Source organism: Podarcis erhardii, assembly GCF_964252035.2.
Source record: "Podarcis erhardii genome assembly, chromosome: 2".
In the NCBI taxonomy this organism is placed as follows: Eukaryota; Metazoa; Chordata; class Lepidosauria; order Squamata; family Lacertidae; genus Podarcis; species Podarcis erhardii.
Window position 1 is genome coordinate 91,255,927 of NC_138498.1, and position 26,728 is coordinate 91,282,654.

The 26,728-nt window shown below is 44.0% G+C and overlaps 1 protein-coding gene across 1 annotated transcript in view; it reads left to right on the plus strand.

Moving 5' to 3' along the window:
• Window positions 1–26,728, plus strand: part of LOC309337038 (protein SSUH2 homolog) — a 30,916-nt gene continuing 4,188 nt past the window's right edge. The window contains exons 1-11 of the mRNA XM_081853681.1: window positions 1–143; window positions 7,713–7,811; window positions 9,674–9,755; window positions 10,899–11,028; window positions 13,285–13,345; window positions 16,695–16,819; window positions 17,189–17,251; window positions 18,070–18,170; window positions 22,528–22,620; window positions 23,734–23,839; window positions 25,501–25,608. Of these exons, the coding sequence (XP_081709807.1) occupies window positions 62–143; window positions 7,713–7,811; window positions 9,674–9,755; window positions 10,899–11,028; window positions 13,285–13,345; window positions 16,695–16,819; window positions 17,189–17,251; window positions 18,070–18,170; window positions 22,528–22,620; window positions 23,734–23,839; window positions 25,501–25,608 (1,050 nt within the window). The 5' untranslated portion in view covers window positions 1–61. The remainder of the gene's footprint in view (window positions 144–7,712; window positions 7,812–9,673; window positions 9,756–10,898; window positions 11,029–13,284; window positions 13,346–16,694; window positions 16,820–17,188; window positions 17,252–18,069; window positions 18,171–22,527; window positions 22,621–23,733; window positions 23,840–25,500; window positions 25,609–26,728) is intronic.

The window sequence follows — 26,728 nt, forward strand, 5'->3', positions numbered from 1 at the left end:
TTCCAGGGGCGTGCATGGGATTTTTATCTGCTCCTAACACAGAATCCTCAGTAAACAACATATGTGGAAATTGTTGGAGTGGGACTCAGAGACTTCATCCTGCACCATGAGAATGGATCAGGGACAGAACGGAGACGAAGACAGTAAGTAAACAAAGTCACGCTGTTCAGTATGCCTTGCAAAAGCAGGCAATTTGTCTGAAAGCATGCTTGGTTCTGGGAAGACGTTCTTCAAAATCAGCGGCTGTACACACTGTACATTTAAAGCTCCCCCCACAAGAATCTTGGGAATTGTAGTTTGCTAAGCATGCTGGGAACTGTAGCTCGGTTAAGGGTAAACTACAGGTCCCAGGGTTCTCTAGAGAATGGGGAAAATTGTTTTTGATGTATGGTGTGTTCATAGCCTTAGACTCGGCTTTGAAGTACGGTGTGTGGCTTGTGGTAAATAAATGCAAGTTTTCTAGTACAACCTGATGAAAAGTTGGCTAATTGCAATTTCTTTCAGAAATGGGAGAGCAGGTAGAATAATATTGATATCTGGTTGAAAGCCTGGTGCATGGTTTCCCTGGATTTCTATTTGAGTTGGAGCCATTCATTGACTTTTCACTATCCTTTGAATTCTGCCTTGCGGTTGCTTTGCACTTTCTGACAGCAAGAGTCCATAGAAGGCGATTTGGGCGTAATGGTCATTTCTCTAACCCATAAGGGAATGATGTGTAATTAACAGAAGCATCATCTAAAGCTACCTCCTGCTCTTGTTTTGCAGAAGGTCGTCAAATAGCCCTTTACAAGGAGGCTTAATAACCAAATCCCATTGCTAGTAAATGAATGCACTGGTTATTTTGATGCTGACATTAAATGGTTGTTTAAGAAAGAGTTGGTATTTCTGTCCAAGGGGGTGTCATTCAGCAGCTTCATACATATAGTTAAGATCTAGTTGAGAACTTGATTTAAAGGCTCCATTTTCCTCTGCTTCAGAGGCTTTTTCTGAGAAAGAAACAAAAGAAAGCAATTTCCTAGTGTACTTAAAGAAGTATAAATGCCTTATTCCATTCAATTTAAAACTGATCTCTCTTCTAAGGGGAATCTTGTTTCATCTTGTCCCTTTACACATCTATGAATACATAAAAGACCATGTTTACCCTGGTAAAAAGACTGCCTGTGTTTTGTCTCCTGGGATATAGTACAGGTCCCCATTTTGTTAGTGTAAATTATTAAAGTGGCCAACCCACAGGTTTTAATCCCTCCCATGGGATTCCAGAATTTAAATCTCTGAGTGGGAACTGGCAGATTCGTCTTGATACCAGTGTCCAAGCATTATACAGTGGTACCTCGGGTTACATACGTTTCAGGTTACATACGCTTCAGGTTACAGACTCCACTAACCCAGAAATAGTGCTTCAGGTTAATAATTTTGCTTCAGGATGAGAACAGAAATTGGGCTCCGGCGGCACGACAGCAGCGGGAGGCCCCATTAGCTAAAGTGGTGCTTCAGGTTAAGAACAGTTTCAGGTTAAGAATGGACCTCCGGAACGAATTAAGTACTTAACCTGAGGTACCACTGTATATAGACAGAAAGTGCCAATTTCCTTCCTTCCTTCTTCTCCCTCTGAAACTATTCAGGTGAGGAGGGCTCTAAAAACCCACTAAAAAATAGTGGTTCGTCTAGTCCTGGACTATGACTGGAGAGACCAAAGGTCAAATCCCCACTCAGCCATGAAATTCCCTGGATGACTTTGGGTCAGTCACTGTGGGTTGCACCCAACATTAGTCCTACACAGAGTAGGTCCACTGAAATAATTTGGGCCCATTAATATCAGTGGACCTACTCAACTAGCACTGGCTACAAGCCTATGCCTAACCTACCACACAGGGTAATTGCAAAAATACAATTAGGGAGCGCCATCGTACGCCATCTTGAAATGCTTCGAGGGAAGGCGTGGATGAATGTAGTAAAGAAATAGCCAATTGCTGCTATTCTCTAATGAGCACAAACAGATCAATGGTGGTATTGAGCATTATATTAAACACTCTTAAATATACCAGTAACAAGAGAATAGACCTCTATTGTGGTCTGTTAGGAAAATAACCTATTTTGAAAACCGGTGCCGGACAGACTGTTGCAGAGTAAATTAAGCACACAAGAGTGTCCCTGTTTTCATCTCAGAAATGTTAGAGAATATGAAAGTGGATGTGCAATTTGGGGCTGAGCTGTATTTGTCAAAGATGATCCATCACGGACACAGAAAAGCTATTGCAAGATTACAGTTATTACAGATCAAATCAGTAGTCCTAAGTGGGAAATGGGGAGGTATTTTTCTTGCAGAAAAGGAATGGCTGGCATGACCTGAATATTATAGATCGGGACAATTTATGTGATTTGCCTTTTTACATGCAGCACCTAGAAAATAAATGGCCTTAATCTTGTGTGGTAGTGCGCAAGATTGCAATGGCTACACATGCACGGTTATATTCCCTGGGCTGTTTCTTCTTCCAGAAACAAGCTGCTTTTTAAAAACTAGAAGAGTATAATTAATGGCAGCTCAGGGATTTGAGAAGGGTGGGGAAAATACTGTGAAGATGTGGCTAATGCATATTGCTGCATTATATGGGCAATGTGCTTTAAATACTTGTTGTTTACAGGAGGATATGATTATTATTTTATTTATAACTAAAGTTCATCCCATTCCTTAAATGCAGTAAGATGTATGGGACGAACCCTGAAAATTTGACAAAGCATCTACAGAATAGATGATATTGGGGGCATTTTCTGAATTGCTCTGAGATGCCTTCTTCTACCAAAAAAAAAAAAAAAAACAAACCAAACAACAACAGCAACAAACAAACAAAAAACCCACACATCCTGAAGGTCCCAGGCCACAGAGAGGTTAGGCTGGCCTCAACTAGAGCCAGGGCTTTTTCTGCTGTGGCTCCAATCTGGTGGAACGCTCTGTCACAAGAGACTAGGGCCCTGCGGGACTTGACATCTTTCCGCAGGGCCTGCAAGACAGAGCTGTTCCACCAGGCCTTTGGTCAGGGCACAGCCTGACTCCCTCCTTTGGCAATCTTCACAGAACTTTAGCCTAATGGTTGCCATCAATTTGAGTTGAATTAATTTTAATGAAATGATTTTAGAATGTTGTATTATTTTATTGTTGTTAGCTGCCCTGAGCTGGGGAGGGCGGGATATAAATAAAATTATTATTATTATTATTATTATTATTATTATTATTATTATTATTATTACATCTTTGATTTAATCCCCATGATGACTCTGTTAGGTAGGTTAGCCTGAGAGGCAGTAACTGGCCCAAGGTCACCCAGGTGAACTCCTTGGCCAAGTGGGGATCTGAACCCAGGTCCAACCCTATAACCACTATACCACACAGACTCCTTGAATGTTATGGGCCTGAAGCTGGGTTCACATGTACCTCTGTCGCACATAACATCATTTCTTTATGTTTTGCGATAATGAAGGGGGCAGTTTTCATTGACATGCATAACGGCACAACAACTCTCAATATCTTCATGTGTTTCACCCAGAGTTAATGGAAATGAACCCTTTATTTCTATGGGTTTTGACAGAGGTATCACACAACTGCAGTCAAATGCATATTATGAATAGATGTGAATACACCCTTTTCCATTGTCCAAGCACACCCAACTTCTTTGTTCCACTAACCTAGAACAAGGAGGCTGTATTTACACACTATTGTGACTTCCAACTGGATTGCTATAGCAACAGGTCTGTCTGCAAGTTGCAGACTACAAACAAGAACTATTTATAACTTTGTTATTTCTGGTTATTTACTATATCATTATTTTCAGGGCCGATATCTGGCACACATGAGCATATTCTTCCTTCTAAGTTGACCTTTACTATGGCATTTACAAACTATACAGTGGTACCTCAGGTTAAGTACTTACCGTATTTTTCGCTCTATAAGACGCACCAGACCATAAGACGCATCTAGTTTTTGGAGGATGAAAACAAGAAAAAAAAATATTCTGAATCTCAGAAGCCAGAACAACAAGAGGGATCACTGCTCAGCGAAAGCAGCAATCCCTCTTGCTGTTCTGGCTTCTGAGATAGCTGCGCAGCCTGCAGTCGCTCCATAAGACGCACACACATTTCCCCTTACTTTTTAGGAGGGAAAAAGTGAGTCTTGTAGAGAAAAAATACGGTAATTCGTTCCGTAGGTCTGTTCTTAACCTGAAACTGTTCTTAACCTGAAGCACCACTTTAGCTAATGGGGATTCCTGCTGCTGCCGCGCCGCCGGAGCACGATTTCTATTCTTATCCTGAAGCAAAGTTCTTAACCTGAAGCACTATTTCTGGGTTAGCGGAGTCTGTAACCTGAAGCGTATGTAACCTGAAGCATATGTAACCCGAGGTACCACTGTAGTTCACTTTCAAGGCAAGCTGGACAGATTTGTGAGCATTGTTATACAACCAGCTTCAAACCAGTAGTTAAAGACCATAGAAGGAGGGGAGGGGAGGCTTAAAGAAAAAGAACAACTTGAGTTCATCTTCTTTTGCTTAAATGTCGGAAATGGCACCAACTAAACCTGGCGATAATGAAGGTTAGGGCTGCAAAGCTGGCTCACTGATAGTAAATCAGGCCTGGATAGTGTGGTTTTAGCATTCATGGACTGTTATCATAAAATCATAGAATTGTAGAGTTGTAAGGGTCCATGCGTGTCGTCTAGTCCAACCCCCTGCAATGCAGGAATCTTTCAGCCAATCTAGGGCTCCAACCAATGACCCTGAAATTAAGTGTCTCATGTTCTACAAGTTCTCTATGCAGTTTTAATGTTGTTTTCTTCTCCTATTTTGATCACTCTACAGACCCTTCAGGGCTGAATAATGGGTTATTTAGTTAACTAACACACACACACACACACACACACACACACACACACACACTGCTAAATGTTAGAAATATCGAAGCGGTGTACAAAATACAGATACACAACATAATATAATAAAATCAATCTAAAACACAGCACCACCAGCTTACATCCGCAGTGGTTGTCAGTAGGGTAGATCAGTAAAATTAATCAAGGAAACACTGGGAGGAGTGGCGGTGGGTTGACATTTAGCATGCACGGTAAATAGGAAACTGTCAGCACATGCCTAATTTCCAGGGGGAAAGTGTTGTTGCTGTTGCTGTTGTTGTTGTTGTTGTTGTTAATTGAATTTGTTGGTTGCTTTATCCTGCCCAACCCAACCAAACAGACACCCCCCACCCCCAGATACATTAAAACTAATAGGGGAGGAAATACATCCCGCCACTGATAGTTAAAAAGGCTTGGTTATAAAGGAAAGTATTTACCTGGTGCCTGAAGACATATAATGATGGCACCAGGCAAGCCTCCCTGGGGAGGTAAAGGGTAAAGGGGACCCCTGACCATTAGGTCCAGTCGTGACCACTCTGGGGTTGCAGCGCTCATCTTGCTTTATTGGCCGAGGGAGCCAGCGTACAGCTTCCGGGTCATGTGGCCAGCATGACTAAGCCGCTTCTGACGAACCAGAGCAGCGCACGGAAACGCCGTTTACCTTCCCGCTGGAGCGGTACCTATTTATCTACTTGCACTTTTACGTGCTTTCGAGCTGCTAGGTTGGCAGGAGCAGGGACCGAGCAACGGGAGCTCACCCCGTCACGGGGATTTGAACTGCCGACCTTCTGATCGGCAAGTCCTAGGCTCTGTGGTTTAACCCACAGCGCCACCCGCGTCCCTTCCATGGGGAGAGCATTCCACAAATGGGAAGCCACTGCAGAAAGGCCCTTGCATGCACCGGTGTTGTGAGCCTGAGTACCAATGACCGAAAGATCACTCATGATTGACAACACCGTATAGTTCAAATTAGGCCGCAACTTTATTTATTACAGATGTCAAGGGCTTGGCATAGGCATTGGGTTGTAACTGATATGGTTTGCTGAATGGTAGACCAAGGGGTCGAAACATTGCCAAGGAGGTCCTATGACATACATCAAATAGGTGCCACTATGCCAGGATCACTGGCTCAAGAAGTGCTATGGCCCTTGCCCTTGCCCAGGTGTCTGGACAGAAGCACCTCCTCCAAGGTCCCTTTAAGAGGATACCCCATTCCCTTGGAGGGGCAGGCAGAAGCTTACAACCTTCTCTCCGACCAGAACTAAGGCTTTTACCCAATGCCTTACCTGCCACACGAGCCGGTCCAAATTCTGGCTCGCCACCAATCTACTCACAAGCAACATGTCAAATCGGCCAGGATATCCATAAGCCAAACATCATTCTCAGGTGCACAGAATCTGACCTGTTGGTTTTGCAAAGCCACGTTCCTTTGGAGGTAAGAAGTATGATTGCGTTACCACCCTCTGGACTTCCCATGGAAGGGGCACATGAAGAAGAGCCTCAGATGATGATTGCAGAGTCTGGGGTGGTTCATATGGGGAGAGCCGGTCTTGGAGGTATTGTGGTCCTGAGCCGCTGAAGGCTTTTGAGAAAACTTGTGCCACCACACTAAAGATGGATGGCAAGACTATGAAGCACCACCAGGACAACCTCATCAGAGAACTATGGCAGTCAAATGGCTATGGAGGGGAGAGGTGGCTTCTCACTTAAATTTCTGTATAGACTCCAGCTTGACCATTTCCACCAAAGAGCTCATAAATCTTGGGTATGTGTGGGATAGTACAATGGTCCCTTGATGAGCATTTGACAGGCCACAGTTCATAACTAGGGACATTCAGTACCAATACTGCTGAAGTAGCGCAGGCCTGTTCTAAACAGATTCTGGAAACGAGATAGGCTACTAGCTCCCTCTTGCCCTGCTGGACTCAGAAAACCTGGAAGCAGTTCTGAGTCCACATTTATTTTTTTTAAGCAAGGGAAAAATTGATTTGATTAAAGGTTTTGGGTTCTTTTTTTTAAGCTATCAAAAACTCCTGCAGCATAACCTACTTGTGTTCTCCAGCCTAGTGCAAGTGTAGCTATTGCAGTTCCCTCCAGATGTTGATGGACTCCATCAGCTGCAGTCAACATGGGCAAGGGATGATGGGTGTTGGTGTCAAAAGGTACCACTGGTCTAGTGAGATCATCTGTAATAAAGGAAGCTAGAAATTGCTTCTGTCCGGATCAATTCTTTTTTTGCCCTCTACCTCTAGACCACAGTATTGTATTAAAGCAAGAGAAATGGACTGGTGTATTATCTTTTTTTTTTTTTTTGTACGTAGAAGAATAGAGAGATTATTTTTGTCCTAGTGAATAATTGTGAATGCTTTCAGCAGAAAGGTCCACTTTATCAAATTGATGAATGATGTCATCAAGTCACTTTCCCCAGTGTTAGAATTGTACATTGTTAGCAAGTGGCATTTCCTGGAGCTTCTGCATGTATATATATATTCTTGTATGGACCTTCAAAATGGCACAAAGCACTCTAGTGTGATGGTTACTGAGTGCATTGTTTCTGCATTAGGAATCATGAGCACCTATTGTTACAGCTCAGCAAAGGGCATATTTTTAGAAGAGCACATGAATCAAAGAAACATCTGGTGCCCTAAGATTACTTTCAGGCAATTCTAAACTCTTGTATTAAAAAGGCAATGACTGTTGCTAAAAAATAAAGTCTGAGACCATAGAATTCAGAACATATGATTATACAAAAAAGAAACCCAAAATACACGATAATCTGACTAAATATTCCACTCATATTAATGTCTAAAACAGCTACCCTGGAACTGGAATCAGAGCCTGAAAGTCCTTTAGCACCTCCTGCAGATCTGTTAGAGCCACTGGGTCATTATGAGTGGACTTTCCGAGATCTTGGTAAGTATGCATTGACATCATGGCCCCCCTAGAAAAATATTGTTAAGTCGCTTTAAAATATTGCAAGCCACTCTGAGCTGCAGTGGCAAAGAAAGCAACTAATTAAATAAATAAATAAATAAATAAATAAATAAATAAATAAGCAAATAAACAAACAATAGAATCTCAGCCTAAAGACTTTGGGGATGGATTCAGACTTGCCCTCTTGCAAATGGAGGCTTCTTCCATTCATGAAAGGGAGGGTCCACTGAAGGAAAAGTAGGGCCAACTTTCCACTGTTCCTGAAGGTCCCCCAATCCTTTGGAGCAGGTTTTCAGGGGATCCTGAGTTTTGCAATGCAGAGTCAGCAACAAAGATCTGCTCCCTCGAACAGAGAAGAGTTCTCCCTAGGACTAGTCTGGATCCAACCCAATCGATGCATTACTGCCAAAGAATAATACATTATACAGTGGTACCTCGGGTTAAGTACTTAATTCATTCTGGAGGTCCGTTCTTAACCTGAAACTGTTCTTAACCTGAAGCACCACTTTAGCTAATGGGGCCTCCCGCTGGTCCGCCGCACAATTTCTGTTCTCATCTTAACCTGAGGCAATATTTCTGGGTTAGCGGAGTTTGTAACCTGAAGCGTATGTAACCCGAGGTACCACTGTAATGCAATGCAAGTTTCCACTTGCTACGGTGTCACTCTTCATAGGGAAATGTACATGCTTGGAATACCTAATATGCCCATGGGACACATGATGATTCAGAGTGGGCCCTTCTCTGCCCCACCCCCCGATAGCCTTTGAACGACAACTTTTGGGTAAAGTTGATCTGATTCACCCCCTTGTTTCCAAGGTAGATCTTCACCCTTATGTTCCGAATGTATATTTTTATTCCCGCTTGTTCATGGTGTAGATTTTTGATACCCACCTGCTCCTGATGTAGATCTTCCCTCACCCCTTCTTCCCTGGATGGCAGGAGCGGGTATCATTTTGTGGTTCACCTCAGGTGCCAAAATGTCTTGGGCTGGCACTGTATGATGGAAGTACCCAAGGCTGCTTCCATAGCACATCTGTAACCAGGGCCAATAGAACTCACCTAGCTGAGAATCTGTGCAGAAAACCCTTTCACTGACTATCAGCCGTAAGAGCTAGAGAAAGGTGGGATTCCATTTTTAGACAGAATATATATTTGACAGATAGATGCTGCATGTTAATTACAGCAGTTAAAAATGTGTATCAAGGTCTTTTCATATGTTTCCCTGGTTCATTTAGTTGCCAATGGCCAAAAGTTAGAAAGCAGAATGATGAGAATTATTATTGTTATTATTATTGTTGTTGTTTAGTTGTTTAGTCGTGTTCGACTCTTTGCGACCCCATGGACCAGAGCACACCAGGCACTCCTGCCTTCCACTGCCTCCTGCAGTTTGGTCAAAATCATGTTAGTAGCTTTGAGAACACTATCCAACCATCTCGTCCTGTCATCCCCTTCTCCTTGTGCCCTCCATCTTTCTCAACATCAGGGTCTTTTCCAGGGAGTCTTCTCTTCTTATGAGGTGGCCAAAGTATTGGAGCCTCAGCTTCAGAATCTGTCCTTCCAGTGAGCACTCAGGGCTGATTTCCTTAAGAATGGATAGGTTTGATCTTCTTGCAGTCCATGGGACTTCTTGCAGTCCATGGGACTCTTCTTCTTCTTCTTCTTCTTCTTCTTCTTCGTCTTCGTCTTCGTCTTCGTCTTCGTCTTCGTCTTCTTCTTCGCATCAGCTCTATGGGGGATTTTCCTTAGCTTTCAGGTTTTCACTGTTATCCCACCCCACCCACTTTGTCAGCACCAGGAAATCATTGACGATGAAGACTAATTCTTTAAATTCTCCCATCTAGGCAGAAAAAAATTAGTTCCACCTCCAGAGGTAATGCAAAAGTTTAGCGAACAGAGAAACAACCCAGTGTTTCTGCAATGCAGGTAAGAAATGTTTGTTTATTTTCCTTGTCTTGGAAAGCTGCCTTTCTAAGGTCCTAGCACTGGTATGAATCACACCCCACGCCCTGCAAAAAATGTGCAAGTACCCACAGACTGAATCTCCTGAGCCTATAGGATTGGGCCAAGCAAAAATTCTTTGGTGGCTGGTGCCTATTGAGATGGTTAGGGCAGAAGACTGGCCGGCCAACAGTCGCTAGAGTCATAAAATCATAGAATCGTAGAGTTGGAAGGGACCCCAAGGGTCAACTAGTCCAAACCCCTGCAATGCAAAGGCAATTACAGGTTTTCCTTGTTTCATTCCCACCCTCTAAACTGCTGATCTCTAAAAGGATGAAGTGGAAGCTAAGCAGGAGGAAGTTGAGAGCCAGGGCCACCCCTAGGCTAGTTGTAATAAAAAAAAGGGGGGCAGGCATTTGGGATGCTGGCTTAAGGCAGACTGAGGTTAGTGGGGCAGCACCCAATTTGCCCTAATGGACCACAGTGGGCATGTTTGCACCAGGAACTTGCTACTCCATAGAGTCAGCCACTCCTCTCCCCCAGCCACTACATTAAGCCCATGCTGTTTGCCTCTAGTCATTTTGTTCCAGGCAGCAATGGTCAGGTGGTTCGTGTGATGGCCCTGTTTTGAGCAAAGTGCACAGAACCAGCTGCTGAGAATGGATGGGGCTTTCAAAACTCCATCGTTAGGATCCATTTGCCTCTACATAAAAGGAGCAAGATTATACGTGTCTGTGTGTTTCAGAGGTTTTGCGCTGCCTGTAATCTTTAGAACGGGGCTGTCGAGAAAAGGCATATCAATATAATTTGACAGAGATAAGGAAACTGCAACCAGCCTAGAGCACAAGAATATTAGATAAGAACAGGCATGTTATTTAATAATTTGTTTTGGTTAACTTGAGGCTGGCAGTGATTTTTATTCCCCACCCATTCATTATTGTGTTATGGACACTGAGAGAGCCCTGACGGCAACGTCATAGAGGCCGTGTATCGCACCAAGAGATGTGATTGCCATTCACTTCTTCATTCCATGTTTGCATTTTTGGAGCTCCTGAACGACTGCTACGGGCATTAAATTCATTTATGTATGGTTTAGAAAAGAGTGTGTGCTGTGCCGTTAATCCACAGGATCCCAAGAATGACAGATGACATGGCCAGAAATGCGCTCTTCAGCTTTGTCAATTCCAAATGTTGCTATGGCAACAGAGCTGCAGGAGAGCTTGTCATTCAGGAACTGAAGCCGCAAACATTGTACAGGGTGAGTATCCCCAGATGCGCTTCCAACAGGTGTAAATTAGACAAGAGTTAGGGAAGGGAAGTGGCTTGATGCAGATAGTTAAGCACTCCAATCCGTCTGATTGATTTCAGTGGGACTTTAGCAGCATCTCATAGCTAAAAATATTTACCAGGCACATGCTCTCCACTGAGGTCTCTTCCCTTTAATCTTCAGTGCGCAGTCTGCATTTGCTCAGAGGCATGCTTCCGGAGCAGAGGGTGCGGCAGGGTGTTGCTTACCTGACCTGGCAGCAGAATTGCTTTTGCTTGTCAGGAATGGGAGTGGGAGGGGCAAGGCAGTGGGGAAGTCTGTGCTGTGCAAATGCACCCGCAGGAACAAGATGCTGGCTCCATAGATGTGTTTGCACAGCTCCAGCCACCCTGGCATCTTGATCCTCCCACTCTCCCTCTTGGTAAGCAGGAGCAATTGTGCTGCCAGGAGGCCAGGTAAGCACTGCTGCCCAACCCTGCCCCCACTGCTGCAACCTCTTAATGATTATTTCATATACCCGAGGGCCAGGACGGGCCCAAGGCATTTTGGCACCGGAGGCGAACCACAAAATGGTGCCCCTCACCCTGTGTCAGGATGTAAAGTCAGTTGGAGTCAGTTGTAAAGGTAAAGATAAAAGGACCCCTGACCATTAGGTCCAGTCATGGACAACTCTGGGGTTGCGGCGCTCATCTCGCTTTATTGGCCGATGGAGCTGGCGTACAGCTTCCAGGTCATGTGGCCAGCATCACTAAGCTGCTTCTGGCGAACCAGAGCAACGAACGGAAACACTGTTTACCTTCCCGCCGGAGTGGTACCTATTTATCTACTTATACTTTGACGTGCTTTCGAACTGCTAGGTTGGCAGGAGCAGGAACCGAGCAATGGGAGCTCACCCCGTCGTGGGGATTCGAACCTCCAACCTTCTGATCAGCAAGCCCTAGGCTCTGCATCCCTATGGAGTCAGTTGTAGGTCAGCAATAGAACAATAAATCAACCAAGGCCAGTGACTCTTTATTCAAGGAAACAAATTGCAGCTCCAGCCCAGTGGTCTCAGCAACCCTTTCCTGGACCTCTTGCCCTGATGAAGCAGTTGCGAGGGTGGAAAGTCCCCACCTTTCTAGTGCTGACTAGGACTCTTCCTCTCCAAGCTGCGTCTGGGCACAACCACCCTCTGCTCTGGCCTTTTCATTTCTCAGTGTGTTCTACAATCCCAGGGGGAAGGGGAGCTGGATGCAGCAGGAGGGGAGACGCCCTGGCTTCTTCTGCAGCAGGCCTCTCTGCCTCTTGGCCCCACTCCCTACAGCCCCCGCTGCTACCTCTGAATCTGAACCGTGCTCTGCCACAGCCTCTTCCTGCTCACTAAGTCCTGTTACCTCTTCAGCTTCCGACACACCCTCCTCCCAGTCTGCTCCCTCTTCTCCCTCTGACCACGCATCATCGTCCCACCACGAATCCTCTGGCTCTGAGCCTTCTTCCCCTGGGGGTTCCCCAGCTGGTGCCTCATACCATTCCTCTGCATCCAGCCTGTCCATGACCCCCCACCAGGGAAGAAAAGGGGAGTGATGATCTACATCAGGAACAAAGGGGGGGGGGGGAGAATAAAGATCAACATTGGGAACAGGGTTTGGGAGAAGACCAGCAGTGCCTCCTTTTCACTGAGAGGCCACTGTGGAGGAAACATTAGGGTGGCAGGGGGAGGCTGTGAAGGAGGTGGTAGATTTGGCCTTCAAGGAGCTGCAGCTTTCTCTAGCACTGTGGCAGGTGATAGATTCCTTGCCGACTGGATCTGCCACTCGGTGGATCCGCTGCTGAGGCAGTCACCTCATTTTGCCTCATGGGTGGGCCACTCTTGCCAAGACCTAAGTCTCATAAATAAAAACTGGTTCATGTACATGAATCTTGGTGACCAGTGGCACAAACTGAACATGCCAAATTTGGTTTGTGAGAGGCTGAGATTACTTTATTGTTGTGAGATGACTAAGAATATGAGGAACAGGAGGGCAATGAAGCAGAGATATGATGAAGCAGAGAGGTGGGGAGAAATTTGCTTCTTGTTCAATTACTTTCAGGAGTTGTGGGATGGCATGGCAGGCCACTGGTCCATCACAGACTACCATCTCAAAATGTCCCCAGACAACTCTACTTGCTGAGCAGGGCTTAAAGTGAACAAAATATTTCCTATTTACTTTCAGTGATAATTACAGTTTCTAGTAATTGCATTTAATTACAATATTTATTTCTCCACAGTATCGGCTGGAAACCTTTACTGAAACAAGATTATGTGAATGGACTTTTGAGCCTTATGCCAGTGAGTAATTTTCATGAATAGTGAATCATCCATTTTGATTGCAGTTGTGTCATTGTAATCCAATGTAATTTGTCACCTAATCATGCTTTGTACAGAGCCCTAAAAAATCTAGCTTCATTTTACTTACAACCATTCTGTCATAACTGATAGTGAGCACACAGCCACGTGGATGGCTGATTCCCTGTAACACCTGTCCATGAAATCAGGAGAATTTGTTCACACTTTAAGCGAACCTACCATACCCACAGAATCAATATATGAATCAAAACAACTTCTCCTTCAAAATCCAAACTATTTGTAATGTAATTTTCCAGTAAAAGAATGTGCACAGAAATGTGCATAATAATGGAAAAAATGAAAATAACATACAAAATGCATGCAATTAAGGGAGAATTCCTTGCAGAAAAATACACACACTGGGCTGTGGTTTTTCAACGTGATGCCCATGGGTATCATGGGGCCTGCAAAGGGCTTCAGTGGTGCCCTCAAGCTTGGGAGGCAGACTCAGGGATTTCTTTTCTTTTTTCTTTTTAAAAAGGAAGTCCTAGAAATAAAGCTATGAAGCAAAATGTGCAATTATCCTTCTAAGTGATTTCTGGAAATAAGTGAGCCTGGTTGCTTCTACCTGTCAGTGTTTTCAGCCAATGGGTTCCTAAAGAGCTTATGTTTTCCTCTTCCCTTTGCGTGTTCAGACCTTTAAATCTTCCCCTTAAATAAATTCAGACAAGACTCAAATTTTGGTTTGGTTTTTGGCAGAATTTAGGCCACAACTTTATTGATTACAGCAAGTGAGTGGTTGCATAGGCTCTGGTTCAACTAGCTCCCTGCACCCTTGCAGGCAACGCTGACCCAGGGCACCAGCATAGGTCAGCCTAGGGTGAACACCTGGATAAGCGGAAAGTCGGGAACAGGCTATGTCCACCAACCAAATGTCCCCCTGGGCTCAGGCATGGGCACAACCCCCTCTCAGGGGTTGACCAAACCATTGAGTCCCTGGATTCCTTTAACAAAATACCCTTCATATAGGGATGGCGAGAGTGTTCCCCCATCCCTATCACCTGAACCAGAGCCTATCCGCAACCTTACAAGTTGTGATGATTTGCTACGTGGCAGGTGAAACCCAAATGGCAACAGCCAATCAGCCAAGTGGGGAAATTCCTGCCGTGCCCCAGTCCCAACGACAGACGACACAAGACGGCATAGCAAGGTCAAACGCAACAAGCCCTGAAAGTAGGGAGAGGTGGGCGGGTGTTCCGATGCACAAACCGAAAGAGGAAGCTCTGGGTCCCTTGATCCGTTTAGGCTGAGTCCCATTGGCCTGATTAAACCCAGCATCAAGGGATCTACCAACTGGGTGCTGTGGCTATCCAAACGTACCCACCCACAGCACAGGGTTTGGTTGCCAGGTCTCACCACAACACGTGCTCTCTTTTAGGGAGGACCCGATTTAGTGCACTTTTCCTGCATCTGTCTTGCTTTCTAGTAGTCCTTGGAATTTCCATACTTCGCCTTTCCATTCTTCCTAGCAACCAGGATGTATTTTTTTTCCTGTGAAGGGTTCATCTGAGATCAGGTACTCCCTAAAATTTACTGTTTGCAGAATAAGTGGGAAGTGAATGTTAAGCAATCCCCTCCCCCAATGGCAAATGCAAAACGTGATAACTTTGCAGAGAAGCTTATACAGTGGTACCTCGGGTTACAAACGCTTCGGGTTACGAACTCCGCTAACCCAGAAGTAGTTGCTCCAGGTTGCAAACTTTGCCCCAGGATGGTGGCGCTGCGGCAGCCGGAGGCCCGTTAGCGAAAGCATACCTCAGGTTAAGAACGGTTTCGGATTAAGAACGGACCTCCAGAACAAATTAAGTTTGTAACCTGAGGTACCACTGTACAGATATCCTGCTGTGCGGGAGCTGATGTTCGGGCACGCTTTAAGAATTCACTGCACAACTTACAGTACAGTGGTATACATGTCTACTTCAGAAGTTGGATGAGTCCTGCCCTTTGACACCAGAAATTTAACAGACAGTCTGAATGCTGTTAACACTTCCAAAATAATCAACAGAGGGCAAAGGGAAACTGGTATCTCATATGCCAATCAATATATCTCTAAATATTTCAGAAGCTGATGATGCTTGCCTCTCAAACAGATTGCTTCCATGCCACTAGCATTTCATAAAGCATTCAGTTTTTGTTCATTTTGTGCATAATATGTTCCTTCATATCAGTGCTTTTTTTCTGGAGGTACGCTGGGGTACGCATACCCCTAAACATTTTGTGAATATTTGTACTTTTGTTCATTTACTGTATTTAATTTTCCTGATTTGAGCTATAAAACGGTGATTTTCTTGAGTCAAAATGAGAGTAACCCTAAGCATTTTTATTTTTTTTAGAAAAAAGCACTGCTTCATATGATTGTCAGATCATTTGAACTTTGACTCAGCACAGAAAAGTTCCCAGTTACTTTAGGAAAAGGCCTTTCCTTCAAGTTATCACGGGCTCACAAAAGAACCCAAAGTTAAAAGAAAAAAGGTTGCTTGTACTATCAGTATTATAAAGGTGAAGTGTAATGGCTTTCCTGGAAAAGTAATAAACTCCTACTAAAGTGATTGGCACGGCCTGTTGTACAAAGCAGCTGAGAGTTGCTGAAGAGAGCTGAAAGGTTCTCTTTACTAACTTCATCCCCCTCCCCAGTTTTGTGGGGGCTTTGTGATGTCTTTGGGTAGCTGGAGGCAGCCATTATTGCTATTCAAAAAGGCAACTCTTTTCTAGAAACTTCTTGCAAAGTGTGAAATACCTCAGTGCCTGTCAAGGAGCTCAGACAAACATCCCTGGAAAGAATGAATTCACTTATTGATCCAAAGGAGCAGTCTGGACAAAGAAACTGCACAGATAATCTCTGCACAACTTGATGAACCCCTAGAAAACTTGAACATTATATCTGGATCTTGGGTCCACTAGACAAATGTAACTCAGTATGGAAAAAAGATAGCTATTGAATACCTAGCTGTATTATCTATTTCAACTAAGAACTCTTTTGATAATTTAGTTTAATGGATATATTAATCAAGGATCTAAAATGTGGAACTATATATTCACATGGTACTCAATTTTTAGTCATATTAAGCAAAGTTTTTTCAAAATAATTCTAGTATTCCCTCTAATTATAATAAGAAGGGTGAGCAGCAATATGCTGATCAGGGCAAAGCAAAACAGGACCCCCTGTAAACAAAGCAGAGATTTCTCTGTTCCATCTACTATTTGATTTCAATGGGCTTAAGTGGTGTTTGGGTTCGGATTATGGTCTCTAGGCTTGCTAAAATATTGTGTTTATGTTGTTTCTTTCTATCAGATATTTTGGTAGATGGGCCACAAAATGGTGCATCTCCTCAACCATGGGATATTAAAGTCCAAGTTCCACAGATGTTTCAGGAAGATACAAAAAAGTTTCGCATTCCTCACTCTTCTTTAGCAAAGGTAATTTGTCAATCATGGGTTGAAAATAAAGCATTAAGTCACATTATTATACCTCAGTTATTCTGGTTTCTTGATCTGCTTTATCACACAGCTCTGTGATGGTTAATATTTTGTAGGTGGTTTTCATTTACATACCCTTTGCTTTCATTTGCCGTAGGTAAAAAATTCTGTTGCCCTTGGTAGTTCAGTTAGGCTGCCACAGTCATTCCCTTGAACTAAATGAGACTTACCTCTGAGAAGACATGCATAGGATTGCACTGTTCTGCTTCCCCAGTTAAGGCACCACCATTCATTTTGTTTAAGACAATGGCATGCAATTGCTGGAAATACTTGGCAGAAATCTGTATTTGTGCACCATTTATATTTCAGGAATGCCACAAGTGTCATGGTCGTGGCCGATACAAATGCAGTGGGTGTCATGGTGCTGGCAGAGTGAGTATTGGCTGTGTCCTCTCCAGTTCAATTCCTTCTTTCTTCTGTGTTCTCAGTGTTATCACTTGTGCCACTTGCACAGCAATCCTGTTTAGTCATTTCATGTTGCAATCTGTGTTGAAAAATCCATATATACACCAGAAGGAAAGCAGTGCCTTGCATAGTTAAAAATACCAAATGTGTTGGGGAATGGCATGTTCAGGCAGACATTTCTGACATTTGGGGGAAAGCTGTTACTTCTAGAATCGCATAGCTATCAACTTACAGATTTGAAAATAAGGGACCAGCAGCCTTGAAAATAAGGGATCAGCAGCCAAAATAAGGGATTTTCCGAGCACAGGTATGTTCAACTTCTGAGCCCCTCTGAGCCAAAGGCAGAAAGCCCAGCCAGCAGTCAAACAAAGCCTCAAGCGGTGGTTCCCACAGCACAGCAACCCGGCAAAGGGGATGCAGCAAGGGAAACCACCGTCACCTCTCCGCTGGGAAGCGCTGAGCAAAGGCGAGTTCCCAGGCAACGCGGCCGATTTGATTGGCACAAGGCATGCAAGCTCCACCCCCCAGTCATTCTTAGACTCCTTATTGGGTGAGCAACGCAGCCATGCAACACAGTTGGAGCCTCCCTCCTCCCTGGCTGGCTGGCAGGGAGGGAGAGGAGATGCTTCCTTTGAAACCTGGGAAATTTAAGGGACATCATCAATAAGGGACAGCAGCAGGAGACAGCGCTGGGATAAGGGACTTTCCCACCAAATAAGGGACGGTTGACAGCTATGTAGAATTGTGTAATCTGTTCTGTTGTTGTTGTTGTGGTGCACCTTTAGATGAGGTGTGTGACATGCAGTGGAGCCAGACATAAAGCAAAAGCGAAACACCTGAAACATCAAAAGCGATGCCAGATGTGTTCAGGTAGCGGACGTAAGAGGTAAGTTTTTTGAGGTGGGATATTCTTTCTCTCTCTCTCTCTCTCTCTGATAGATACTACTTATTAAATACTTAGAATAATTTCTGCCAACACCAAAGGAACTTAAGAATTAAATAAATCAAGGGAGTCCTACTATAAAACGATAAATCCCAATCCAAAAGTAAAGGCATACACACATACGTATATCTATCGCAGGAGCTCTTAGAGGCTTTTCCTGCAGTGATTGCCCCATTAGCCGAACCACCGATTACCTGAAAGGAAGAGCTGACATGAAAGGGAGGCTTGACTGTGTTGCCATGGTGACAGAGATGCTTCTTTCCATGCAAGGAAGGCTGGCTTTCCATGCAAGGAATTGGGGTGAGGGGTAGGTGTGCTGCTATCCCACCCGCAGCTGGTTATTCATAAGCTAAGGAGGGCTGCCCACAGAAACTTTCTAACCCAGAAAGAGAAGAGAAGGAATGAGGATAATTTCATGCCCTCTGCTCAGCCGAGGCATGGTTGTCCCCCTTCTCATTTAATCCCCACAGCAACCCTGTTAGGTAGGTAAGGCTAAGAGGCAGTCATTGCCCCTAGGTCACCCAGATAGCTTTATGGCTGGGTGGGATTGGAACTCTGATCTCCCAGGTCCTAGTCTCACACTGTGACCACTGTTCCACACTGGCATACAGGGAAATAAAGAAATGGTGAGCACCTCTGCATACTGGCCATGTTTTTGTGGTGGCAGTATGTAGGCAAGATCTCCCTACGGCTCAACGGACCCATCAAATGTATTGCTAGACATGCAGGCACTGCATATATGGGATGGCCTACAGGTACCTCCTAGGTGTGAGCCCAGCAGTCCCATGACTCCCCAGTGTAGTGGTTAAGAGCAGTGGTCTCGTAATCTGGTGAACTGGGTTCGCTTCCCTGCTCCTCCACATGCAGCTGCTGGGTGACCTTGGGCTAGTCAAACTTCTCTGAAGTCTCTCAGCCCCACTCACCTCACAGAATGTTTGTTGTGGGGGAGGAAGAGAAAGGAGATTGTTAGCCACTTTGAGACTCCTTCGGGTAGTGATAAAGTGGGATATCAAAGCCAAACTACTACTACTACTACTACTACTACTACTACTACTACTACTACTCTTCTTCTTCTTCTTCTTCTTCTTCTTCTTCTTCTATTGCTATGTGCACAGGCTCAGAACTTGAGTAGCCTGCATGCCCAGCTGACCCTTCTAGGTAAAGGCTGAGAACATTGCAGTTTACTTGGCAGGCACTATAGCAAGCACTATGTCCATCCAGATTGGGGCTGGCAGGGATGAAAATAGGGAGTTAATGGGCTCTCCTGAACTTGGGAGGGGGGGGGATCCTTGCAGCATTTGCAGGTACACAGGGGAGACAGAGAAGAAGGAACAAAAGGGATAAGAAAAATGTAAACCCAGTTCATTTCTTCGCAACAGATTCTACATTTTTGGGCTTTTATCCGTTTACTCAATAAGCATAAGCATAAGAATAAGAATAGCAGCAGCAATAGCAATAGCAATACAGTGGTACCTCGGGTTCCATACACTTCAGGTTCCATATGCTTCAGGTTCCATACGCTTCAGGTTACAGACTCCGCTAACCCAGAAATAATACCTCGGGTTAAGAACTTTGCTTCAGGATGAGAATAGAAATTGTGCTCTGGCGGCGCAGCAGCAGCAGGAGGAGGCCCCATTAGCTAAAGTGGTGCTTCAGGTTAAGAACAGTTTCAGGTTAAGAACAGACCTTCGGAACGAATTAAGTACTTAACCTGAGTTACCACTGTAGCAACAACATAGTACTGCCCAGCAATGCAAACCAGCCAAACTTCAATGATTAAGTATTGAATTGACAGATTTCCATTCCAAATAGGTCTGACACCCTCAAGCTGTAGATGAGCTGTGACTTCCTAAATCTCATCTGTACAATGATAACGTGCATATGAAAACCTATGAAAGTACCTCTGAGCCCAACATTAACTTTTTATACAAGGAAAATATTTTTGAAGGTTATGTCTATACAGAGGTACTCAGGGCTCAGAGGTACTTTGATAGGTTTTGTTATGCACAATATCATTGGGAAACAAGGCTGATGACACCATCTGGTTGAGTGATCCAAATCTCACCTAATCCCATGGAAAGACTTCCATTTTCCATTTACAGTAATACCTCCGCAAACGTCTGCCTTATCTAGCGTCCATTCTGGCGAACATCCGTGGCAAACCCGGAAGTACTGGAACGGGTTACTATCCAGGTTTGCCGCTCGCACATGTGCAGAAGCGCAAATGCAGCGCTTTGCCCTGCATCTTTTTCAGCTAGTGGTTGGGGCTCTGGAACGGATCCCGGCTGCAAAACGAGGTACGACTGTACCATATTTTACAGAGCCTTGTTTTCTTCTGACACCTTCTCCTCCCAGGTTGTCTGCAGTATGCAGAACCGCTGCCCTTCTGCGTCTCCGACTGCTGAACTAATTGCCTTTACAAATGATCTTTAAGTGATGCAAAGTAGCTCACCATTCTTTTAAACTGTTTTTATTAGGCTCCATTACACTTAAAATAACAGAGATGGCATTGCGGGATAATCGTGGCAATAATTTTGAAAGCGGGATCCATTGGGGCTAGCAACATCTTAAAGTGCTTTCATAAATCAGCTGTTAACTGCTGCTAATCTGCGTCATGTTGATGCAATCCAAATTTGCCAAGAACAAACATATGCTTTCTACATCTGTTGTAGGCAGAATGGCACTTTCCTTGAAAAGGGTCACCTAGTCTTCTATAGCTTTGTAGGGAAACGGCCATTTTGTGCAGATGAGCATTTCATTTCCTTCAATGACATCTTTGTTACTCAGTGATCTCTGTGCTGGCACAAATCATGCAATTCGAGCAACTCGCTGTTGAGTGTTGAAGTTAAATAGGTAAAAACACTTCCCCCTTTTAGCTCCTAAACATTTACATTGGTAGTTAGGATGGCTCATAATGGAACTAAACCAAAGCAAGACCATGATACAGTGGTACCTCAGGTTACATACGCTTCAGGTTACATACGCTTCAGGTTACAGACTCCACTAACACAGAAATAGTACCTCAGGTTAAGAACTTTGCTTCAGGATAAGAATAGAAATCTTGCTCCGGTGGTGTGGCGGCAGCAGGAGGCCCCATTAGCTAAAGTGGTGCTTCAAGTTAAGAACAGTTTCAGGTTAAGTACGGACCTCCGGAACGAATTACCGTATTTTTCGCCCTATAGGACACACTTTCCCCCCTCCAAAAATGAAGGGGAAATGTGTGTGCGTCCTATGGGGCGAATGCAGGCTTTCGCTGAAGCCTGGAGAGCAAGAGGGGTCGGTGCGCACCGACCCCTCTCGCTCTCCAGACTTTGCGCAGCTCTCCGCAAGCCGTGGGAGCCCAGCGCTGGGATCCCGCGGCTTGCAGAGCGTTGCCTGTTCTGGGGGCTGGGGTCGGGGGAAGCTCGGGCTTCCCCCACCCCAGCCCCGTGCCTGGGGGAAAATAATTCCCCCCCCTTTATTTCCCCCCCCAAAAAAACTAGGTGCACCTTATGGGACGGTGCGTCCTATAGGTAAGTACTTAACCTGAGGTACCACTGTACTTCCAGCCCATCCCCTTCTGACAACTGATTTCCTATTCTGTTTCTCACTCAGTTTAAAGGGTATAGTGGGTCATTGGGAGAACCAGATGCTATCCACTAGATGCCATCATTGATGGCTTATGTGGATCCAAAGGAGACATATATGAAAACTCCCTGAGAAATATTATTAGTTTTAGGGCCAATCTAGGTGAGGCAGTGGAGAACCATGCCCATCTTTGATTTGACTAAGCCTATGGTTTTGGAGTAGGGTGCAACTCTTTCTTCAGTGCCATTTCCTCCCCTGACCTAAATCAATTTGCCTTCCACACTGGGGCAAATAGCAGCTTTAAGGGAAGAGGAAGATTCAGATCAGAAAAGTCGAACCCAAGCAAAAGAGTTAACTCCCCTTCCAGACACCAGCAAACTGACCCAATTGTGGCACAGCTACTGCTTTTTTAATTTTTATCTTGAGATGTTAGGAAATCTGACCACAAAACTAGATTAGTCTCTCTGATAGAGTACAGCTTATTAAAATTTATTTGGGTGCCTTCAACAGTTCTTGAATATTTCACCAGAACAGAGGCTTGGAATTTGCCTCAAAATTTGCCTTCAGTTGAAATTCAGTGGTAATTCAAGTCACAAGCCTACTGGTTTTATCTTATTTTTTGTATTTAGTTTCTTAGGCTGTGCTTTTTTATACTGTCCTCCTGCTTAAAATGGGGTGGATCACATTTTGAATAAATCAATACATGCACAAAGTTCAATTTTACATCTAAAAGGTGCAGCACCTGTTCTGGAAGAGGCAGCAAAACCTGTACGACGTGCCATGGAGAGAAAAAGTTGCTACACTACATCCAGCTAACAATAACTTGGTATGTTGTCTTCTACCTGATGTTGCTCTTTTTGTCATCATTCTCTGAAATTACCGGTAATTGCCTTGACTGCCAAAGGCTCTTAAATTCATATGTGTGAAGTCTTTATTAAGACTAAGATTCTGTGGGTGCTTTGCAATATTCATTAGACTAGACCCTATAGGGAGGGGTGGGGGAGAAATTTAAAGGCAAATATACCTAAATCACACTTTCTGAAATCTGTGAACTGGAACAAACCATTCTTCAAAATGTGCACTTCTCCAGATATTGGAATGTAGTTCTGCAACCAAATAATGTATGCGCAAATGTGTATATTAGGGCAAAATGTGTATAAAAATGCATCTATTAATGAAAATTATATTAAATATGTATATAATTAAGGGAGATGGCTTTACTAATATGGGTATATCAGGGAAATTGCGTACAAGTGTGTGTCTAGAGGGAGAGATTCAATGATGATTTTCCATGAGGACTTTTTTAAAAAACAACAAAAACAACAGTTTTGTGTCGAAACGTGGAGTAGTGAACTTAGCACAGGAAATATGGGAAGCAGAGAGACACCTGTCTCAGGCAGATAGATTAAAAAGAAGCTCTTTTATCACACCCCCTTCCACATGTCCATCTAATATGTCTTAACCATTTTGACCTACTTGCTTTGAAAGTATAAGGTGGGGGCATGAATGCGTACACACACACACACACACACACACACACACACACACACACACAACAATCAGGGGCTATACACAGGAAACATGATAACTGACAAGATAAACGAAAGCAAGTAGGTTTTTTTTTTATTAAATGAAATCACAGAGCATAAACAATTTCATGCTATCTTTGCTTTTTGGTGGACCCACTAAAATCCTGAACTTCTCAATGTTTTCCCCCCTCTGGGCAACAATAATTTCTCTGTCAAGGGAAGACCAAAAGTGATTTCAGAAAGTTTATGTGTGAGCAGCAACCTCCAGTTTGTGTTCACCAGCAACTGGTCTCCAAAGCCTCTGTTGCCGATATTGGAGGTAGAATCATAACTAGTAAACACTAAAAGCCTTATCCATACATTGATCAATATAGACTGACACAGTGCTCTGAATCCTTCTTACCTTGCAGGAAGAACAATGTATATGAATTCATTTATGAGAATCAGCTGAACTTTCCCAGAGAACTACTCAATAAAGTTACGGGAGATAACATATTTAAAGATGAGAACGCTGTGGTGAGTAAAATACATGCCCCCCCCCCAACATGACTCCTGGTATTTTCCATATGAAACCTTGGTGAAAAATTACTGGAAGCAGCTGAACTGCTTAATACGATAACTAACTCACATCTTTCTGCCCCCTACCTTCATGGACAATGGAAATCTGCTCAGAAATCTCATGAGATTGCAGACTACCTACTCAAGATTGGAGCTAATGTTTCTGTTTGTACTTAGGAAGTTTGGAAGCTGCTATATACTGAGTCAGACTATTGGGGGGGTCTCTCTAGCTTAGTAGGGACACGGGTGGCGCTGTGGGTTAAACCACAGAGCCTAGAACTTACCGATCAGAAGGTTGGCGGTTCGAATCCCCTTGACGGGGTGAGCTCCCGTTGCTCGGTCCCTCCTCCTGCCAACCTAGCAGTTTGAAATCACATCAAAGGGCAAGTAGATAAATAGGTACCGCTCCAGCGGGAAGGTAAACGCCGTTTCCATGCGCTGCTCTGGTTCGCCAGAAGCGGCTTAGTCATGCTGGCCACATGACCCGGAAGCTGTACACCAGCTCCCTTGGCCAATAAAGCGATATGAGCGCCGCAACCCCAGAGTCGGCCACAACCGGACCTAATAGTCAGGGGCCCCTTTACCTTTACCTAGCTTAGTACCGTCTACAGTGGCTGGCAGCAGCTGTCTCAGATTTGAGGCAGGCTCTCTCCCAGCTCTATTTGGAGATGCCTGGGACTGAAACTGGGACCTTTTCGCATGCAGAGCATGTGCTTTTCCCCTGAGCCATGCTGCTTCCCCCGTTTGATGTTGATAGCAAGCCACCAGTATGTCACTAAGTATTTGTTCAATGCATTTGCTCTCTATAGATAACATTCACGCCACATCTCTCCCATATTCCGATAATGTCACATTCCATTTTTACATGCATGTTTTTCTTCCTCTTGCTGGTAGAGATAAATCTGAAAACATAATGGCAATATTATATACCAAAGACTCAGGCACTACGAAAGCTCAGCTCAGCTATTAGGTGATCATCTATTATGATTTCTATGTCTGCCTTTTGAGAGCAGTTGATGAAGATTCAGTGTTCTTCCTATTGGTATTAACAATTCCAGAATGGAAGAATAAAATGCACCACATCCAGCAATTTCACATCCACCATGTTCATCTCATTCATATTCATAGTATGTAAATGATACAGCTTTGGTTCTACAGCTCCTGATATGCTACTCTAACAGAGCATGATGCTGAGCAAATCCCCTGCAACTGATGAAAGTGATGGACAGACTTAGACTAGAAAAGTGGCTGGTTGCTCTTATTTCATCTTGCTAGACAATGCATTATACACAGTGCCCCAGCAGACTAAGTGAAATGGCCATTACCTTAACTCATTTGCCTAGTGTGTTAATAAACCAGGGCTGGATCTAGACAAATCAAAAAAACGTGTTGGAAAACGTGTTGGAAAGTTCATGTGAAAGCACATTGCCGAAGGAGTGGACTCTACATCGCCATCTGGTGTCACAACGCTGTAACGCATTTAAAACACACACTCTTTCTTTTCTTTTCTTTTACTAATGTAGCTGAGTCCCAGGTTAGGAGGATAGGTGGGGATGGTCAGAAAGGAAATGGGTGAAGTAGGGTGAGAATGATTCTGGTTGCCTCTTTTTAATTTTCAGGTGTATCCCCTTCTTGACTTCCCTTACCCTGAGATCTCTCTGGCATCTGAAAGAGCTATTGCGGAGCACAGGGCCACATTCACCAACACATCCCGCATTCTGCAACAGGTATACGCAATAGACATGTGTTTCTTTGATTTTTATTTAAACAAACATTTAACCCCAGCTAAATATTGGGAACTTTGAAACTGGGGGGAAATTTCAGAGAATCAAGTATGTGTGGGTTTTTGTTTTTGTTTTGGTCAACTTTCCTTTCACTTTTGATTCTATGCTGTTGAATCTATATGAATCTATCTGTTGTTCATCATAATCTGTGAAAGGAAAGGCACCTTCTCTTTGCAAGAGGCATCGAGATTCAGAGAAGGCTGCTGCTGGAGCAGGAGGAGGGAGGTGATTTCCATTCTGCTGCCCTCCATTCTGTCTCCCCAACACTTTTGAGCAGGTTTACAGGGGGCGGGGGATGAGGAATAGGCAGAAATCATTTCCCCCATTCTGTTTCCAATGGTGGGAACATCCTATGAGTACAGTTCCACTCACAGGAATTCTGAATACAAGCCAATTAGACAAGCCAATTGATCTGAGCTGAAAAACTTTGTGGTGAAAGGGCAATTCTTAACTGATAATCATTCTTAATACTCCTTTGAAAAATGTACTAAGGTTGCTGCCATGCTACAGACCTCAGCGTTACTCAGTGTTCCTGAGGCATTCCTTTGCCACAATTCCAGGGAAATACTAATACTGAAAGTGAACCTGTTGTATGGAATCACATTGTATTGTAATAGCGTGCTGCACTATTTCATTTTAGCACCAGGTGGCATAGAGACAACATATCATCTACGCAGCTAGTTAACGTCTGCACCCTTCATAAAGGGTTCATTCCCAGCCTCAATGGTAAAGGAATTATGTAGTCAAATATTTTGACTAAATGCTTGGTTTTTAAGCATGTTTTCAACTGATGAATCAATTGAACCAATTTGTTGTCCCCGAAACTCTCTCATTGCTAAAATATAACCAGCAGACTATGTCTGAGAAATAATAATCACCATAATAAACCTTAACACATAAAACATGCAGGAGCTTGATGCATTATCCCAGGAGTTCTTGCAATAACCCTGTAGAGAATTCTGGAGTTTAGGCATGAAGTTCATATTTACGAATGAAATAACCATCCAGTCTTTGCGCCCTCTTCCACTATGGAAGAAAACTTCTAATGTTAGCTTAGGGTTGG